This window comes from Mandrillus leucophaeus, unplaced genomic scaffold (genome assembly GCF_000951045.1).
Source record: "Mandrillus leucophaeus isolate KB7577 unplaced genomic scaffold, Mleu.le_1.0 Scaffold676, whole genome shotgun sequence".
Classification (NCBI taxonomy): domain Eukaryota; kingdom Metazoa; phylum Chordata; class Mammalia; order Primates; family Cercopithecidae; genus Mandrillus; species Mandrillus leucophaeus.
In genome coordinates this window covers 1,893,085-1,915,432 of record NW_012107319.1, presented here as the reverse complement: position 1 = coordinate 1,915,432, position 22,348 = coordinate 1,893,085, and the positions used below count along the sequence as shown (strand labels likewise).

Genomic DNA, 22,348 nt, shown 5'->3' with positions numbered 1-22,348 from the left:
CAGCTGTCACCACTGAAATTGAAATGAGTTTGGGTTTTATTCTCCAGCGAAATCCCTAGTAAATGGTATCCAACTTGTATTAGCCCAGGTGATTTTCCCTGCAGTTATTCCAAATGAGAACATAATCAATAAAATTCTGTTTTAAATTGGTTGAATGTAGATTATTTTTCCACAAGCATAAATTTTATTCAACTTTATTTTTAAAGAAGTCTCCACAGAAAACTACCATCACACAACATGCAGTATACTGACCTATTTTTCTTTATAACTGGGAGAAATCGTGTGATTCCAAGAGGCTAAAATATCCAATAAAAATCAGGACCATATGGGTTTCCATATCAGGTAGGAACTATAAATGGTGCAATTGCTACTTTATTTTATGTTTCCTCATCTTCCCTATGTGGTCCATATTTTCCTATTTATTCCAAGTTATAACCAAAATCCAATGAACTCCAAGATAAATGAAAGTTGCATCTCATTTTTCTATAAAAATATCTGTACATTTGTCAAAAGACATTGAACTATATCCTTTAAATAGGTGGAATTTTTGTATATAAATTTTTGTACCTCAATAAAATTGATTTTAAAAGTAAAATACACACACACACCCCTATAATATATATTCAAACTACAGCTTTACATAGCTATTTTCACCATATAACTTTAAGACCCCCAACAAACATATCTATTTTCATGAGTAAAAAATTTATGTTCCTTTACTCTCTATATTCTTAGCATATATTATGGTAATACAATGAACCCTAATAGAGATGGTTTTGGTTTTGGGTTGTGTCCAGGATAGTCAAATGACTACAATAAAGAAAGGATTCACAATAGGGTAGTCACGAAAAAGTGAGAGGCCGAGGGAATAAAGTTCCAACATCCAGCAAAATTAATATGTTAAAATGATAGACAATGTCTTCCCATTCCCCCACAAATAATTTACACAATGTGGAATGCTTCTGAGATGAGCTATTACACATTTATGGCATTCTAGGATTATCCCCACATTTGTTCCCCAATAACTGCCACAATGTTTTGGGAGCTTTGGTGAGGAGTGCTGGAACAGTTCATGAGGATGATTACTAAAAGTCACAGTCCAACAGTCGTGTTACATCCTTTCCTCACACACCCCTTTAGTCTCACATAGCCATTGACAATGCCTCATAATGTTTAAGGGTCTCATTTCATAGATGAAAAGAGCAAGGTATGTAACAGTTTTGTTTCTGGTTTTGTTTTTGAATACAAGTGGTCAACATTTGAATAAGTCATTGGTAAGAAAAAGAGGGAGCGCTTATGAGATCACATAGAGGAATAGAAAGCACTCTCTGCCTTCCATGATTAGTTCCTGATGGCATGAAGAAGAGTCCCATGTCCCAAAACCAAAGACAAAAACAGCAGTACATTTCTACAAAGATAAAAAGCATTTCTTTACCATAGTTATCCTTTGGAAATAACAGAAACTCCATCAGCTTTTTGCCCAAATTACCATCTCATTCAGTCTCAATATTTAGCACCTTAGAAAACAGAATTAAAGGTAAAATTTTTTAACCTGAAAGTTTCTATAATTCACTCAGCCATTCATTCATTCATTCATTCATTCATTCATTCATTCATTCATTCATTCAAGTGTTTACTGAGGTCCTATTATGCCATTTTCATAAGTAATGGGGAGATAGTGGTAAACAAGATGGCCAAATTCCTTCATCTCATGGAGCTCATACCCTAGGCAAAAAAATACTGAACAAGCAAACAAATTAAAACGACCATTCCAACTGGTGATGTTGCTGTGAAGAAAACAAAACATAGTGAGATAATATTATAAAGCACTTGTGAGGGTGACTTTACACTGGATGATTAAGGACACGCCTCAATAGGACCTGAGAAGATGCACCACTATACAAATTTTTGTTTATTTCCACCACTGTACACATTTGATGACTGTTCCTGGTGGATTGTATGTATGCAGTAAGTCAAGAACCAAGATACCGCTACCAAAAGTAGGCATTTAAAATTCATCTTGTATTATCTTTTCTAGCACTACTTTCTACACAGTAATCAGAAACAATCTGCATAGTAATCAGAAACAATTGAGAGTGCATTAAACTTTTGTTGAGTCTTGGTAGTCTGCCTTTCCTCAGTTCAATTTATTGAATTTTGTTTTGTGTTTACTCTGAGTAAATAAAGGTTAATTGGTTCTGGAATGCCAGGGGGTGCTCTTAGGTTAACAAAACATTTAGACTCACAAGAATATGCCACAGGCCACTTGTGGCATCAGTTTACTTGGAAAGATCCAGGACAGGAATCGCAGCTTGCTAGCTGGGCAGCTTCAAGTATTCCTCTTCTGTGGAATCCTTACCACAGGCCTGCACAGGTGGATAGCTCCTTCAGGTACAGAGGCAAAATCCCCACCAGTAGATATGACAGCTGCCCTGACTTAGCAGCCTCATGACCCTCAGTAGCCACAATTGCTTATAACAACTCCATACGTATAGCTTTTCCAGGGCTACCTCAGATTTGAAACTCTAAGCCCCACTACTATGATTTTTAACAAGTATGTAATTATTTAAATATATTTCAAATACAATATGGAACTACACTATCAAATACAGTAACCACTAAGCAAAATCGGTTATTGAAATTGAAATTTTAATTAATTTAAAATTCAGTTCTTTAGTAGCACTAGCCATGTTTCAAACACTCAATAGCTGTAAGTGGCTATTTGCTACTGGGTTAAACAGGACAGGTATAGAACACTTCCATCATCACAGAAAGTTCTATTACATAGCATTCAACAAGTTACTTTTTGTTGCTAATACATCATAAATACTGCCACAATGCTTTCTCAGGCCTTTTAAGAATATTATTTCCTATAACATCATTATTATTTTGTACTTTGTTAGTGTTTTACGACTAACACACTGTAAAATCACTAATTTTCTTTGTTACTTAACCAGACAGCGATCAATGTTTTAAAGAAACCCAATGAGTGAACAGGAAATTTAACAACTGTAGATACTAAAATTACTAAAAAAGCGTAAGAAATCATAAATTTTACTTTCCAGAAAGGCTCCCAGTATCCGGTATCCACAAGCCACAAATTCCTGAGAAACTTTGGAGTCAGAGGACTAAGGGAAATCTACAATGTCTGGTTGAAGATAAGCTACAAGACCACTGTGACAGGCAAAGTTTCATTATTTCCAGGATTCTATGTGCTCTCATATAATCACGTACCTCCAGTATGCCAAGAGTCATCATGATTTATTATAATTACTTTAGTTAAAATTATCTTTTTACTGATAACTATTCAGTCCTACAAAGGCAGAAATAAATGCATCCCTAGAACCTAACACCATGTGAGACAACCAGTAAGAGTTCCTTTAATATGTGTTCAATAAACAATAAATAAACTCTTAGAATGCTAAAAGGTGTGTGAGCATGTATTACTGAACAGCTCTCACAAAGTACCTCCACACATCGCAGCCACTATATATAACCTCATTACAAAGTCTACTATTGACAGCAGTGTTTATTTGCCTCGTTCTAGGTAGCTGGTTGGTAAGACAGGAAAGATTTTTCTCTCTTCCTTCTATATCATTAAAAAGAAAATTGGTAACATTTTATATTTCTTTAAGAACCCATTTCTTATACCTTTTTTCAACTTTAAGATATATTAAACTAGCAAAGTGAATTAACTACAAAACTCCAGGAAACGTTAGTATTCTATATAAATTAAGAATGGTGACTTACATGTAAAACTGATGAAAAGTGATACAAAAAGCTGTTTTCACTCCCTCCCACCTCAAAAGAAAACCTTCACTATAAGAGGATGAATCAGTGACCTTCCAAATATACTCTAATTCCTGGATCCTCTGAATGTGTTAGGTTACACGGTAAAAGGGGCTCTGCAGATGTAATTAAGGATCTTAGATGAAAAGATTATCCTGGATATTCCTGTAGTCTAATCTAATCGCATGGACCTTTAAAAGCAGAAAACTTTCTCAGGTTGGAGGCAGTGTGACACAGCAGCGTAAGTTAGAGATATCTGAAATATGGGAAGGTTCTGAGATGGGACCCACAGGCAAGGACTACAGAGGCCTCTAGGAAATCATGGAAAGCATGAGAAGGAATGTAGGCAGCCTCTAGGAGGAAAGACCAGGCTTCAACTGACACCCAGCATAAAAACAGGATCTCCAACAACTTAAATAACCTTGGAAGTAAATTCTTCCCCAGAGCCCTCCAGTAAGCAACATAAGCCTTGCTGACACCTTGATTTTAGCCTGGCAAGACCCAGGTCTGATTTCTAACCTACAGACTGTGAGATAATAAATGGGCATTGTTTTAATCCACTAAATGTGTGGTAATTTGTTAAGGCTGGAATAGAAAACTAATACAGTGGTCACTTTTTATTTTCTTTATATAAAAATACTAGTGCTAAATATCAGGGAATATGTATACATGTACTCATGCATATAGACATATGACATGAGTGATTTTTAAATATTCTAAAGGAGTGTTTCATAAAATGGCTATAAAGGCTCTAATCTACACACACTAGCAAGCTTTAAAATTTGGCTTCCTCAATTCCACCTTTTTCAAGTCACTCGTTCACTTGTTAAGAACTCTGCCATTTTCTCACTTGGGCAAGATGGCATTTTTAGACTATTGAACTTCCCTGTATTTTCAAAGCTATACACCACCTAGGCTGCTGCTGTTCTTTGTTCTTATCTCCATCTGATCTGCTGGAAAACATCTATGCTGTAATTCCTTCTACATAAAGTTACTACAGTATTTCTTCTCCTCAGTTACTTTGAACACACAGAAACTGTTCACATTCTATAATTTTTCACCACAGGTTTATTCAACCCAGAAAGCTATACATATCTGATAAAATGGCCATGGTTAAGTAAAAGTAGATATATCTATTCTTGATTGACTATTATGCAGATACTTAAAATTAGACTCATGAAAATCAATTTTCTACTTTATTACCTAGTTATAACATATTAAGTGAAAAATTTTAAAGTTAACGACTTTATAATTACATTAAAGTATGCATCAAGTTTACAAAAGAAGCTTAACGGTGGTTGTATTAGGGAGGGAGGTGATTTTATATGTTGTGACTATATATTTTACCAAAAACATTAAATAACATTAAATTTGTAACATAATCCACATGCAGATACTGCTTCTTATAAGACTTCCCACCACTCTCTTTACTATCTACTTGATTAACTTGCAGCAACTATTCCGGTGCAGCCTTGGGTATGTGTATGGGTGGGGAGAGGGGTGCGGTTTATAAACTTTGGTCCTCTTTCCCCTTAAAAACATAAACATCTTGAGTTAAGGGACCACATCTATTCTTCTGTACATAATCAGTACCAATTATAGTGCCCTTAACACAACGAGCTGATTCTAACAAAATGCTGACTATTCACAAGTACACCTCTAAGAAGGCATTAACATTTTCCATACAGATGTGAAAAAATTATAATTCAAAGGTGACAATGGAAAACAATATATTCTAATTTATTAATATCTTACACAGCTCCTGGAAAACCTTCACTATAATCACTGAACTAAAAGCTTGTGCTGCTGCATGTAGAAAAGGAAATAAATGTTCAAGGTACTGCCAGAGACTGGAAACAGGTGATGAGAAAGAGCTAACAAACAAATGAAGCATGTGGACCAGGCTAATGAGGCTTTCATTTCAGCCCTCAATTGATGAAGCCCCTATCTACTAAACCATTTTCTGGCATTTATTTTCATATTTACCGCAATAGACACATGAATGCCCACACAATTTTCTGATTTCAAAATGAGAACTAATTCAAAAAGAAAACAATGATAACTGTACCACTGTGGATAGTAAGAAAAGCTTTCTTACAGAGATTACATGTCTGATAAAAAATTTGTGAAAGCATACTCTTTAGAAGAATAAGTAGAAATGTGTGCATATTAATCAAATGTACCACCTTAGGAAAAGGAATTTTACAAAAGTAGTCTGTAATAATACCAACAGAAGGAAGATGCTTTCATTACTTTAAATGATTTTAAAATAAAGGTTTGTAAAAACATCTGCTTGCAAAATCAGTATGCATTAAAAGTTAATCCACATGATGCAGTCCAAGTACTTACTATAAGTAATACTTGTCTTTCTTAGCTTGTTTTATCTTTGTTTGATTTCTAATTCATTCTTGGGCTGAAATATGCTCACAAAATTGTGGTGTGACAAATACATATTTTTAAAATGAGTTATTCTTTCATGACAAAACATTAAATAATAGCAATTTTTTTTTGAGACAGGATCTTGCTCTGTTGCGCAGCCTGGAGTGCAATGGCACGATCCCGGCTCACTACAATCTCCGCCTCCCAGGTTCAAGTGATTCTCTTGCCTCAGCCTCCTGAGTAGCTGGGATTACAGGTGTGTGCCACCACACTGGGCTAATTTTTGTAATTTTAGTAGAGACAGGGTCTCACCATGTTGGCCAGGCTGGTCTCGAACTCCTGGCCTCAAGTGATCTGCCTGCCTCAGCCTCCCACAGTGCTGGGATTACAGGCGTGAGCCACCGTGTCCAGCCAATAATAGTAACTATTACAGTGACTTATAATATGCTGTCCACCAATGCACTTCATATCTTGAAGTGGAGGAATAAAGGAGAAAGATACCTACACTGTAGGCATTATTTTTAAGGGGGAAAAATTCTCAATCACACAACTAAAAGTTATCACATGTAGAAAATGGGCTGCAAGTTCTCCTGTCTAGTTGCACCTATTTATACTTTATAAGTGAGATAATAAATAAAAATAACCATCTTTATCATATACACTTGCTAGCCTAATACCATTTTTATAAATATTATCCCATGGTACCATAATTAGCATAGCAAAGATACTTATTTACAATAAACTTCTACATTCATGGGAACATATTCCAAGACCTTTATGTATCTCCAAACTACCAAATCAGTGAACGATATAATTCACCCTAGAAAATGCAGTGCTATATAACCATGAGAATGACAGTAAAGCCACAATGAGATGCAGGCTCCTTAGATTACATGTCTAATCATATGCAATTTGGTGAAAGCAGAAATAATGATTTATACAAATTCTCTCTGAACGTTATGTTATTATAAATCTAAGTAAGTTTACTTCTTCCAACGGGAAAGTTTCTGGTATCAATTTTGAAAAATGGTAAAGTCTTATGAAATAATTAACTCATCTCTTTTGAAGAGAGGGAAAGACAGTATTTTTAATTAGAAAAATTAGGTTTTCTTGGCTGCTGCACGGTGAGCATGGTGGCTCACACCTGTAATCCCAGTACTTTGGGAGGCCGAGGCAGGCAGAACATCTGAGGTCTGGAGTTTGAGACCAGTCTGGCCAACATGGTGAAACCCCATCCCTGCTAAAAATAAAAAATTAGCTGGGTGTGGTGGCATGTGCCTGTAGTCCCAGCTACTCAGGAAGCTGAGGCAGAAGAATCACTTGAACCCAGGAGGAGGAGGGTGCAGTGAGCTGAGATCATGCCATCGCACTCCAGACTGGGTGATAGAGCGAGACTTTGTCTCAAAAAAAAAAAAAAAAAAAAGAAAAATTAGGTTTTCTTAATGAGAACATCATGAGGCTCCATCACCAACCTGTAAAATAGGGATTATGATAACCATCTACCATCCACACTGGATTGTTCTGAGTATGCACCAAAAAGCTAGGTTGGAAAATACTTTTTTAAACTCCAGTCAGTTTGACTTTATGGCCTGTCCCCTTCTCCCTTCTAAAACACTGCCCCTTCAATTATTCCCTCTTACTCCCATACTACTCATTTCTGCCTTAACCTGTAAATATGCTCATCTTACCAATCTTAAGGAAAAATTAAAACACTTTCTTCAACCATGAAGCTCACCAATGCAGTCCTTTTTCCTTACATGTGCTCAGAATTAAGATCTACCAAGAGTAGCCTACTCCCTATATCTCCACAGCTTCATTTCTTATTTATTCCTCAAATCCTCATAAGACTTGGACTTGTATCCATACCATCAAGCACCCATCATCCCACTATCCTTTTTTGTTCAAGGCTCCTCCCTGGTATTTTTACTGGTTTCTCATATCCCAACTCCCGCACTGCCCATCACAAGTCATTTAAACACTGATATTCGGTGGGTTCAATTCAGAACCCTTCACTCTTTTCTTGTCTCTCTATACTCTCTTCCTGAGTTATCTCAACCATTCCCTTTATTTTAACCAAGACCTGCACAGTGATGACTAGAAAATGTCTCCCTGATGTAAACCTCACTCTTCAACTGTGGGTCTACATTCAACTACTTACTAAACATCCCCCACATACATCCCCACAGGTATCTCAAGCTTAAAATGTCTGAAACTACTGAAATTACCATCTAAGCAATCATATTCATTCCCTAATTGCCTTGTCTTCCTTTCTTTATTCTCCTTAGTTAATGACAACATTATCCCTCAAGTGAGATTATAGTTCAGTCCAGTCAGCCTGAGAAAGCTGACTGATAAGAATAAAACAACAACAAAAAAACAATAAATTTCAGTCCAATCTGAGCTCCCACTGCGAGCCACTACTGTGCTAGAATGCACGGAAACCAAAACAATTAAGTCATGGCCTGATTAACTAAGGAGATAATTCCACGAGGGAGACAGTTCAATTAATAAAATTATGTACATTGTATTTAATTCTGATAGAAAATGTTACAAATTTTATAACTTGTTCAAGTGCCTATCTCTCAAATGAAACCAAACCTAACTCCCTGAAAACAGAGATAGTGTGTTTTCTTTTAATTCTAAGCACATAATAGGCACTAAGTAACTAATGAGTGAATGGATGATACTAATGAATTAAAAACACAGTTGTACTGCCATAAGATATTGAAGCACGATGTTTTTCTGTACTTGAGAATTGGATTCAACTAAAAAAGTTTGGACATATCACTTCTGCAGTCTCAAAATAATATATATTGTTAAGCAATATTTTAGATTATTTGATTGGCGGTGTTACCCTAATTCTCTTTGAGTCTCTAAATCCTGTAAAATGATTTGAGAATCTCTGTATTGCTACTTCAATTTTTACAGGTATTTTGTATTATCTCCCAAATTAGTTTTATTGACAAATTTCATTAAAATGCTATTCATCATTCCCCTTTTCTCATCAGAGGCAATAAACAAAATCAGACCTAATAATGATCTCAGTATCAACCTCCTAATGTCCATCCACCTCTATGTAACATTTAAATTACACCGTTCATGCAAATCAATTTTTTTCTAACAAAATTATTATTACAATCTCTCAAACCAAATATTATTATTTCCTGTTTAGAACTAGGCAAAAGGAAGATAAAACAAAAACATTACATTTAGACAAGCAAAAGCAACAATTTAATATTCTTGAAAGGCTTATCACAAGGTTACTTTGTGGAACAGGAAGTGTCACACTATGCACATCAGCTGCCACCCGACATATAGATGTCTCTGACATGGCAATAAAATGAGAAACCATTTGGTTTAATAATAATAAAAAAGCAACATCAGTGGGTACATATTACATGTAGCATCTAGTCCTGGTTGCCTAGCAACCAGTCATGAGTGAACTCCACAGAGAATAAAAGCCCTTAAATGAATGTACAGTTTGTGCAACTTTCAAGGACTCGAAGAGATGTGTCAGTAGTTAATCTAAATTCTAGTTGGCAATTACCATACTCAGATGGAGGAAGGAGAATCCATCATCATCTCTCAGAATCAACTGTGAGATTAACTAGAAGCAAGATTCTACCCTTTAGGTTTTTACCTTTTGAACCAGTGGTTTTCTAGGAAAAAAAATATGACAGTATGATTTATAAATTATAAAAACTTTATGCAGAAAAAAACAACAAAATTTCACTAATATAACTTGCATTCATTCATTCAACAAAACATATAATACCTATCATACACCAGATACTGTCTCAGCTACTGAAAACACAAATATGAACATCACTTTACAAGCTTTCAAACATACTATAATGGAGAAATCAAACAGTAAACAAACAATAACAATACCACAAATTCTGTAATACAGAGGAAGGCATGGGATATTATGAAAACATCTATAAAAGACTTCCAATTCAGACTACGGAGGTGAACTAATTAATGGTCAGGGAAAACTTATCAGAAGAGGTAATGCTTGAGGTGAGTCTTAAAAGACAAGCAAAAGTTATTGTAAAAGCGGAGCATGGGGAGAATATATATAGATTTGCGTATTTATATACATCTACAATATACTTTAAATATAAATAAAATATATATTATATATATTTAAAATATTTTAAAATTGTATTAAATACATTTAAAATACCTTAAAATTATATTAAATACATTTAAAATGTTTAAAATTATATATATAGTATATATCTATAAATTTACATAAATAGAAGTGGCAGAAGGAAAAATATTCGGAAGGTCACAGAGGTGAGTGAGCAAAAAGCATGTTGTGTTAAAGGAACTTCATGGCATTTGGTGAAATTAGGATCTCAGTGTTAAAACAGGAGTCCAAAGAGACAGACAGCCCAGGCCTCTTCCAGAAGGACCTCTTATGCCAGGCTAAGAAGTTCTGGCTTACTCCAGAATGAAATTGGAGAGGCAGAGATGGGTCTTAAGCCAAGGAATAATATAAACACATATAGCAATGATGTAAAATATATTAGAAAGGGCAAAGCAAACAGACAAGAGGCTATGATAGCAAGAGATATACTCAAGAAACAAAACTGCCAACAGAGTTGAATGCGGCAGGTGGGCATTAAGCAAGATACTCAAAATCAATTTCTGAGATTCTTAACTCACTGACACAGAGCTCTAGTAAATTTAACAATCATATATAAATGTTGTTATATATGAAAATGTATGCTATTCAGTCCCTGCTGAAATATTAGATTTGATCAACCCTCCCTTCTTCCTAACCCAACAAAACAATTATACAAAGGTTATAAAGCTGTCTGGGAAGGAACAGTTACTGGAGAGCAGGAAGAAAAGGCAAGGAAAGGGGAGAGGGGAGGAAGAAATAAAGGAAAAATAAAGAAAACTAAAAGATACCAGAAAGTAAAATCTATCCACACTTCTGAAAGAGAAGTTTAAAAAGAATTTTTCAAAACCATAAAGGAAAACACTATTGGTGCTTGACTATATAAAACTTGAAAATGTAGGTATGTTGACTAATACAATTTTAGAATTTTAGAAAAAAAGTATGTAACAAATACAACAAAGAGTTACTACCCTTTAAAGTATCTAAGAGCAAACAAGATCAGGAGATGCTATCAATAAGTGAGCAAAGAATACAGGTAGTCAATCCCACCTCAAAATAAGGAAAATGAATTATTATTACCAACAAAATGCACAGGATCACAATAGTATCTCTATGTCTAACCCATTAGCAACTGTTTTGACTGCCCTATCTTGTTCAGAGTATAGTAACATGGCAGTCTTATACAAATATGAGTGTATAGGTAGAATAGGATCTTGAAAAAGAAATATACATACATACTTAAATCTTTAAAATGGTTCACACCCTTTGACAAAGTAATTTCAATTCTGAAAACCTACCCTAAGAAAATGATCTAAAATACAGATAAAGGTTAACATATAGCATTGTTTTACAGTTAGAAAAAAAAACTAGAAATGGTCTAAAGTTTCCCAAAAGGAGATAAATATGCTACAGTACAGATATACAAGAAAATACAATGTAGTCACTAACAACAATGTTTTTAGAAAGATTTTAATACTAAGGTAAAAAATATTACAATGTTTATAAAAATGGAAAAAATTGTCACATAAACGATAATTTCAACACTAAGTAAAAAACAACAACAAAAATAACAAAAACATAGAAAGGCAGGGTATGGTGGCTTACCCCTGTAATCCCAGCACCTTGGGAGGCTGAGGCAGGTGGATCACCTGAGGTCAGGAGTTCAAGACCAGTCTGGCCAATATGGCGAAACTCTCTCTCTACTAAAAATACAAAAATTAACCAGGCGAGGTGCCCCGTACCTGTAATCCTAGCTACTCGGGAAGCTGAGGCACAAAAATTGCTTGAACTCAGAAGGCGGAGGTTGCAGTGAGCGGAGATCGCATCACTGCTCTCGAGTCTGGGCAACAGAACAAGATTCCATCTCAAAAAATTAAAATTAAAAAAATTAAAATTAAAATAAAAACATAGGATAAATATTATTTCTGAGCAGTAATGATAGTTTTTTCCTTTTCCTTTCTTGTATTTTCTAACTTTATTTTTTAAATAATGAGACTATATAATTTTTGTATTTAGAAATGAACTCCATCCATCTCATCTATCCTCAATAAAAGTATGCCTTAACCTTGTACTTACAAAAATAGCTCATTCGAGATCTTTCTGTAATGTTAGTTATCTCTACTCATTTAACTTAAACTTATCAAGCAGTTCTACACACTGTTGTTGAATTAAAAGAGCTATCTACAGTGCCCTAAAGTCAAGGGTAACAAGTACATGGTATTAAGAACTTCAATTGGAATAATGGAATGAAAGCAAGAAAAAAAATAAGTTTTTAGTAATCGAAGGGGTTTCACCACTTTAATACACTTTAATACACTTTATTCACTTTACTGCACTTGGATTTATACGCATAACAAGGCTGTGCCTTTATATTACCTGAGGTGGTTGAGCAGCGGCTGAAGTCTTTCATCAGACTGCACAGCAGGCAAGGACCTGGCTGTTAACTGAAAGCAGGGAAGAAAATTAGTAAAAACAGCAAAGGCTGAACACTGAACATATTTGAATACTAAATGTAAAACGAGTTGAAAAGCAGATAGGGAGGCAATACTTAAAAACATAAGGTTATATTTCTCTTTTCTCAAATCAAGAAATTATATAAAAACCTGACACATTATGTGATCAAAGTTAGCTACATGGTTCTAAGGACACAGGATATGTCACTAAGTTTAAAAGTAAAGAAAAAGGTGAGCAAAACAGAGAGTAAAAGGGAGTGTCCTGAGTTCATGAAAAAGCATTCATTTATAAGACTATTATCTTTGTAAATAAAAATGTAAAAACTTCTAAATATAAAATTGTATAACAACCAATCTTGTAGCACTGAGTCCTAAGATGATGAAGAAATTGGGAAGAGAAATTCTGATTTATAGCTATGCCACTGTGAAACTGGTTACATATAGAAGTGTATGTACTTCATTCTGTCAGCTGCATGACTATAAGGAACCAAGAATATCTTTTAAGTATACAGAAGCAACTCAAAGTATTTAATATTAAAATATGACCTCAAATTGAGCTAGGAAATAAGAAGTCAGAGCCAATACTGTGTACCAACTTGACAGCATATCAACAAATGTGAATTTCTGATCTATTTTATTACAACAATATTAATTATATATCTATATATCTCTATTTTCTTCTATGTTCTTAAGAGAATGCCTTTTTATAAGAATTTGACACAAGGAAATTAAAGACATCCATTCAAAGTAATCTGACAGTTTGAGGTAAACTTAATAAAACATCAAAACAAAAATAAAAGATAAATCTCTTCAGGATTCAATTATGATCAAAATGGTTCTCATATTTTACTAATCAATCATTTAACAATTCACAAAAAAGAACCTTAAGGCAAGCAACAAACTGAAAGATACCCTTTGGGTTTATATAGTGTATCCTTCTTTTTAATTTTTTTAATACATTAATTACAATTTCCTAAAAATGGAAAACAGACATTTAATTCATCAAATCTAATTATATTATGCAAATAAAAATAAAAATATCATCTAAAAATATAACTTTTTTTGAAAAAAAGTTGACCAAAGTGCCATATATGAAATCACTTTTATTAAACAATTTCTAATGATAATGGAGAAGCTTTCCCCAATTTTGTACAAGAGTCAACACATTGACAAAGTTACTAATTTAAAATACGATAAAGTGAGACAATTAATCTGCTGCAATTTTAGCACAATCAATACACTTTCAGTATCCCTGAGAAATGCTAAGTCTTGTATTTTGAAACATGAAAGATGTTATCAAGGTTATCAAATTCTATAAACAAAACACTTGAATACTTTAATACATCCTTTACCTGTTAATGTCAAATCCTGTTACAAAAATGCCATTTTCATTGTTCAAGAGATTTCATGTCTCAGAACCAAAGCTGTTTTCTAAAATGATTTAAATGATTTATCTAGACATTTCAAAAGTCAATTCTCTGAAAACAGAGCAGACAGAGTGGGCTTTTTCAGTCACTTCTGTCAATCTATATAGTATGCCTTCTAATCAAACTGTCTTTTCTAAATGGAGGCAAACAAAAAACACCTCAGTAAAAGCAAAATATTTCTAGATGTCTGTTCAGTCCATATAGGAAAGATTTTCAAATCTACACCTTCCTCTTAATTTCAGTCTTCATTTCCTTTTCCCTAAACTATTAATACACCTCCACTGTTATTTCTGCTGCCATTCTTGCCCCTTCCTAATTTATACCAAGGTCAGAGTGAAATTTTCAAAATGAAAGTTAACCACACCCCTCATTAAAATCATCTAGTAATTCCCTCAGGCTCCCAGGGTAAAGTTATTATATCAGTCTTTCATCAGACATTTTCTTAAAATTTTCCTTTTAGGCAGCATTACTGAAACAATAGGCACTGAATGAGTGACTGCCGATACAGCTTCTGCCAATTCCACAAAACACAATGACAGCACATCAGGTAGAAATTTTCCATAGCTCCAGTTTTCTGGAACACATGTGTTCAATGATATGCATTCTCCCATCCTCCCCTTCCCACCTCCAACTTACTTTCAAGATTGAATCTAGCAAGAATGATTTTTAAGACAGGGAGAGGCCAATGATCTGAGTAAAATTATTTCAAGGAAGATTTTTGAGTTTTCCAAAGATTTTCTTTTCAACTTTTAAAACAATTAGCATTTACAAAAAAAGCATGCATCTCTCCATGCTAAGGATATGAAGTAATAAAGCTATTTCAAAGCTCTTTAAAGTGGCAAACCCATCTGCTAACCTTTTGCTGACAGAATGCAAACTTCATTTTAGGAACTGTTGGCTCCATTTCTTCTGAAATTTTTCTCTGAGCTAACGTAGTTACTACTTACATCCACTGGACTGTGATTGGTAACTGCATCCCTAGCACTTGCAACACAACAGATGTTTAGTTTAGCAAGTATTTATTGAATATGTAATAAATTCAAGAAATTACAACTATGTAATTTCATTAATTGATAAAAATGAAAGTATATGTCTATATTTCATAAAGCTTTTCAAATCCCTCCTTTGAGCAAAACTAAATATAAATCAAAACTAAACTAAGTAACAATTATCAAGTCTTCCAAGAAAGCAATACACTGTCACAGTAAGATTTTTAGCATTTCCTCTACAACCAGAAAGCTGTATCTATCCAGGTTAAATCGACTTTGGCTTCCAACTATGTTTTAATTTTTTTTCTTTTTATAGAAAACACAACAATATACCTGACACATAAATCACCAAGAATGAAAGAGAAGGAAGATCTATCACAGTTTGCATCTGCAAAGCCTAAACGAGTTGTCTAAGTTAGGGCTATTTCATGGGAACCATCATAGAAGTTGGCATAACTTATAGCTTATTTCTCATTATTGTTGAAAGGTTAGGGGTGAGTTAAGATGTCCTTTCATTATTAAAACTATATTAGCACACTGAATTAACCAATACAGTTTCCACTGTTTTTAGACAAGTATAACAGATTACTAACTCTTAGATAAATCTCATTTTAAAAATAAGTGTCACTGAGTAAATTTTGCCCTTTGACATATATTTGGTTACAAAAATGATGCATTTTACCAACTATTAATCCTCCATTAAATGCTAATAAATCAGGTGATTACTCTAGACTTCACCACTACACAATATATCCATGTAAGAAAACTACACTTGTACCCTCCTAAATTATAAAAATAAAGAAAAATGCCCATAAATATCAAATACATTCAAAGTACAAGAGACAAAAGAGAGTCTGAAGGTGCCTGGTCCAACTTTGTCATTTTATACATTAGGAAAGCAGGTTCCTCAGGCCATAAGCAACTAGTTGCTGGCATGGCCAGAAGCCTTCACCTAATCTCAGAGCACCCCTGTCTCCTTTGAGTCCCCCACCTCTCAAAATAGGACAGCACTCTTCAAGATTCACTTTACCTCACAGATTTTTAGTCTTCAAGATTCCCAAATTTTTTCATGGAAAATTTCTTCATGTCATTAGGGATTTGGCTCAAATATCACCTCCTCACAGAGGCCTTCCCTAACCTTTGGTAAAGGGTAACTGACACTTTACCAAGGGTTGGGAATTTTATTTCTCAAGATATACTATAACAGGCACTACCAAAACATTGACCACAACATAGTTCCTTCTTTTTTTTTTTAGACAGAGCCTTTCTTTGTCACCCAGGCTGGAGTGCAGTGGTGTGATCTCAGCCCACTGCAACCTCCACCTCCCATGTTCAAGTAATTCTCCTGCCTCAGCCTCCTGAGTAGCTGGGATTACAGGTGTGTGCCAACACGCCCAGCTAATTTTTGTATTTTTAGTAGAGATGGGGTTTCACCATGTTGTCCAGGCTGGTCTCAAATTCTCGACCTCAAGTGATCCACCCGCGTCGGCTTCCCAAAGTGCTGGGATTGTAGACGTGAGCCACTGCGCCCAGCCATAGTTCCTTCCTTCTAATCTATGTCTCTCTGATTTTTGGTGGAAAGGGCTGGGTCACTAACTGATTGTTAGAAATACTGACTGAATCTATACTTTCCCAACAAGGGTCTGGTAAAGCAGTAGGTATTCCCTAACCCTTTGTAAAGCAGCAGGGTATTCTAGCTATTACTCAGGTACCTCACAACATTTATCACTACCTGAAATTATCTGATTAATTTTCTGACTATGTCTTTCTCTCATCACAAGAATATAAGCTCTGTCAGGGTAGGAATCTCTTCTGTCTTGTCATCGCTTTCCCCCAACTGCTCAGAACAGCACAATGGTATGGCATGCAGTAAGTACTCACTAAGTTTTGGAGACTGAAAGTAAGGTTTACCCCTCTCAAATATTTCTGACAGAGGCATGAGTTTAGAAAAGTCTTCCCTTGACCCTGATCCTTTTGGTCTTATATTTCTAATTGTTTTCATTAGTAAATATGTCCTATCAAGTAGAGGAGTCATACACGTTTCTCTTTTCATTTCCAGCTAAATGGAATATCCAAGTCCTTCTGTTAAAAGGAGGGCAAGTGCACTACCCTGCAACGTAGCTGAAACTGTGACCTCCTGGTTCAAAAGAAACAAGTAGCCCCAAACTAGCAGTCCAAAACTCAAATTTTGGATTGTCATCTGAAAAATGATGAGGTTCATAAATCTGGAAAGAGAAGCGTTATTTCTCATAAAGGGTTGCAGCCTGCCGGATGGCCATTCTGATAGGCTAGATAGCCTCTACCCAGAAGCCAGAAACAGACACTTTGAGGGAGGAGCGAAGGAAATAGGAATTTATGCTGAACAGGGTAGCCAAATACACATATTTAATAAGCTATAGGAGGAGTCATGAATATTTATGAAAGGAGAAGCATGCATACACGCAATTAAGGTTCGCGTCCCTTCATGAGTCACGTGTAAAAAAAATGGCGGCATTAGCATGATCCAAAGGTGGAGCTTTCAGGCATCGGATATCAAAAGGTGAAGCAGAGAACATGAAAACCCTCACTGTGCATCCTCCATAGACTGGCCTGAACCACTCTGTGGTTAGTAGTCTCTTGTCACGGGGGAATGTTGGTTAACTGTTGTGTGGAAACTGCAAAAGGGAGCGTGAGCATCAGGTGGTTGGTTGGTATCAGGGATGGAATGAGTCTTTCCAAAGGGCTCATTTCTGTTTAGCCTAATGGCAGTTAGCAAGGGATGGGGCATAATGAGGCATGTCCAACCTCCCATTCCATCATGGCTGGGAACTCAACTTCTAAGGTTTCTCTAGGGTTGCCTTGGCTGGGGGGCCTAAAATTTTATTTTTATTTCTTAAAATATACTATAACAGTCACTACCAAAAGAGTGACCATGACATAGTTCCTTCCTTCTAATCTATGTCTCTCTGGTTTTTGGTGGAGGGGGTTGGGTCACCAACTGATTGTTACAAATAAAGCAGAAATACTGGCTGAATGTATATTTTCCCAACATTATTAAAAATTTCAAACATACAAAGTTCAAAGTCGTTTACAATGAACACCCATTTAAAAGAACAGAAAAACCTAACCAGCCAAGACTGAGACTGCTTCAAAAATTTATATAAAGTAACTAACGAACAGACAGTGTAAATATATGACTCTATTCAAATAAGACTCAGACCAATGTAAAGAAATAGCCTTTGTTATTTAAATCACAATGCTAAAATAAAAGTGTGTGTTTAAACACCTTTCAAGATATTATTCCTAAATAAATAAGTTGCAGCTCCAGGTAAGTTAGTTATTTTGAAAGACAGTCCAAAATGTTTGTCTCAAAACACCTCACCTAAAAAGGACATAAAGTTTTAAGAACACTGAAATCCAGCTAGGCACGGTGGCTCATGCCTGTAATCCCAGCACTTTGGGAGGCCGAGGCTGGTGGATCACCTGAGGTCAGGAGTTCGAGACCAGCCTGGCCAACATGGTGAAACCCCGTCTCTATAAAAATACAAAAATCAGCTGGGCATGGTGGCAGGCGCCTATAATCCCAGCTACTCAAGAGGCTGAGGCAGGATAATCGCTTGAACCCAGAAGGCAGAGGTTTCAGTGAGCAGACAAGAGCAGAGATCGCGCCACTGCACTCCAGCCTGGGTGACAAGAGCAAACCTCTGTCTCAAAAAAAAAAAAAAAAACTGAAATCCAATAGTAATTATAAGGTAAATCTACTCAAGAATAGAAAAATCTGGATAAAAAGCATGCTTGATTGTCATATCTTTTCAAGAGTAAAGCAAACAGAAAATATTTTTTCTTTTTAGATTTCCCTCTTAAATTAGATCTCTTTAATATAGCTAAAAATAAACTTCATCAGGATGGAAAAAGTACTTGTTAGAATTACATTCTCTATTCAATAACACTTTTTAACAAGTGGGGTAGGAAGCAATTTTGGTTGCACCTAGGAAAAGCAAGAGGAAAGGAGACTATGGACAGTGAAAGCTTCAGTTTTATCAGAGATATTCTCATCCTTCCCTTGGATTCAATCCAAGAAAGTTCTGAAGCAAATACAACCCTCTAAATTTATGCCAAGGAAGAAGTAAAGCTCTGCAGACTGAATCACTTAACATGTTTGCAATTCTGTTTCTCAGATTTTAGCTTATCTTTCTTTTCATTGTGTTGGTTCTGTAAATAACTAGGAGAGACCAAACCTCCCTGCTTCCAATTACTGACCTTTGTTACAGATTAACTGGCCTTCTTTGTTGTCCTTACCTAACTCAGATCAGATGGCACCCAAGACTCCATGACAGTTACATCTTCAGTGTGGAATGTTAAATATCTTTCCAGAAAGAAAAAGACCTCCTTAACTAATCAAATCATTGTAGGTATGCATTAAGCCTAACATAGAAAGATGTTGAAATTGTGTTAAACTTCCCTACGTTTTGTCTATATAAGCGATCCTGAGCTTTTACACTTTGGAACACTGCCTTCCATTCTTTGGAGTCTGTGTTTCCAATGTGGCTAGTCCAAACTTTTTGCTTGAATAAACCCTCTTTAAACTAGCCTGTGACCCTTTTGATTATTTTAGGTTGACAATATGTTAACACTGGTTAATTCCTGGAGGTAAATACATGAATGTTCTACTATTTTGCACACAGTTGTGTTTGCAATAGTTCAAGAGAGGAAGAGAGGGAAGACTGACTTATTTCCTAGCAGGGTAAGGAATGGCTTGGAGGAGGGCAAGCTAAAGTAGAGGCAAAGAGGTCAAAAGGGTGGCACATCCAGTGATCTAGAGATCCAAGATGAAGAACCAAATTATGGCAGAGGCAGTAGCGACAGAAAGGAAGACACGTACATATGAAATATGTAAAGGTATGCTCCATAGAACTATTATCAGAGAAGGGGAAGATGGCGAGGACATGCAGGTAGGTAGATAATTCTATCAACTGCAAGACAGTGGGTACAGAAGAGGAAGGTGGGAAATGAAGGAAAATTTAAGTTTCATTTTAGGCACGCTGAATTTGAGGTGCTTTCAACTAAGAGGTAACTAAATATATATGGATGTAGAGACCAGGAGAGATTTAGATTTAGATTTAAGTGTTATCAGCAAATAAGTAGCAGATAAAGCCATGAGCTGGCGAAACCTTCCCATATCATATGCATAAAACAGGGATGTCCAACTGTCATTGAGCTCATTAGGGCACTATGTTGAGGGTTCATGCTGTAGAAAAGAAAAAGTATTATCTTTCTTTCCCATCACTAGGTTCATGACTGAGAGTCCTATAACAAAAGGCAGATTAACAAGAGTAAAGCATACAAATTTAAGTTTTACGTGATATGGGAGCCTTCAGAAATGAAGACCCAAAGACACAGGGAAACGTGTGTTTTTTATGGACAGTTGTGCAAAAGTATGATTGAAGGACAAAAGGGTATAGTCTAACGGTAATAAACTGGGGGAAACTTAGCAAGTCCTGTTTATTCAGAATCTTCTCTTTGTCCCTGTGTCTTCAGAGACAAGACAGGTTTAGGAAGGGCACATCTCTGATGAAGGCTTTATAACCTACCTCAGGAGGAGGTCGGCTAGGGTTTATGGCCTGCTTCAGAAGAGGAGCCAGGAGAAGGTGAGAATGACCACCTTGTTTCTGTTGTTCCCTCAAATGCCAAGGAGCATGTCCTAAATGCCATCAGTTACAAGCCACATCCAGGAAACAGTACAGATTGAAATGTCTGCTCTGGATAAGGAATGGAAGATTAGAGATATCTGTCAGGGATGTGCCATTCTTAATTGGAACAAGAAATTTTGCCGACAGACTTGAAGTTGTGTAACACTGATTTTAAGCAATTATAGATTAGTTATAAAACATAACCAGTAGCTCCTTTAACTCTTGCTGTACACCTAGAATAAATGAATTTCACTCTGTGAAAAAATGTTCCTCTGCCTCCAGCTATGAAGCTGGCTGTTGCTCTTAAAACTCCCTAAAGAAGATTCTGCTGTTAGCCAATTGCTATTTTGAAGCAGAATTGTTTAAAGGGATTGATAAAGGCCTGTAGGAAGAACATATTTTTCATGATTTTCTTTGTCAAATGATGAGCACGAAGGGGGGGAACAAGAATACACAAGGAGGTAAATACGTAAGCAAATATGGTAAGTGGTTCCTAAAGAGTTAACAGACATTTTAAAAGCAAAAGTGGCCCAATCTGTTGAAAATGAAGAACAAGAGGGTGGCTTCATTTTAAAATAATAAATCCCTTCTCTGAACTGTTCACCCAACACTGGCGAAATTAAAACACATAAAAATGACAGGAAAACAATGCTCACTTGGAAAATATTGCTCAATTTTGTTCTCTGGTGTTTTTACCCTCTACCACTCACTTCAGCTTCCTTACAAAAACTCAAGAGGAATGACAATATCAAGAAATCCAAGATAGGTAATCAGTACAATTTAGGTCCCTTCTTTTCATATAATATTGCCTATTCGAAGTACCAGCATAGTACTCTCTTACAGTGGTATTAGGGCGGTGGCATTTATTATTTACAAATGACAAAGAGATGAATATTATTTATTATGTAAAATGACAAAGAACCAAATATTTTAATGGAAAACAAATAAGGAATATTTTTCAAAATGTCTTTGCATTCTTCTCATTTCACATAAGATTTGAGATGGCTCCTACTGCATTTTGTAACTCCCATGAGTGCCAACTCAAAATCTAGAAATCTGTTTTTACCAGCACTTTTCTGGTAAATTAAAGATGCATAGGTTATGCTTATGTATGTATTCTAAGAGATAAACAATTTATAGATCAGGAAAAATTTTTTTTAAATCAAAAGGCAACAATTTATTTAAAAAGACCTCACAGCAACAAAAAGATATAGCTTTAGAGAGAACAGGTTGTTCAACAGAACTATCACTTTTATTACTGGGACCAAGGCAGATGTCAAATAAAATTAACTTTTACAAGCAGCTGCTCTTTTAACTTCATTGATTTTAACAACAGAAAATCCTGTGTCTTTTGAACTACATTTTCTTATAATAGCAACAGATCCCAATTACAAACCCCAAACTGTGAGATTCCACATTACATTTCCCCTTACTCCTGGAACCAAATTTGTTCTCCAGTTTCATGTCCTCCCTTGGCAGGCTGAGATGCTGTTCATCACTAATCTTAACAGTC

General features: G+C 35.5%; 1 protein-coding gene across 2 annotated transcripts in view; it reads right to left on the bottom strand.

Moving 5' to 3' along the window:
• Window positions 1-22,348, bottom strand: part of PRIM2 (primase, DNA, polypeptide 2 (58kDa)) — a 400,616-nt gene that overhangs the window by 127,551 nt on the left and 250,717 nt on the right. For both annotated transcript variants that reach the window (XM_012002075.1, XM_012002074.1), the window contains exon 8: window positions 12,674-12,741. In XM_012002075.1, coding sequence (XP_011857465.1) covers window positions 12,674-12,741 — 68 coding nt within the window. The remainder of the gene's footprint in view (window positions 1-12,673; window positions 12,742-22,348) is intronic.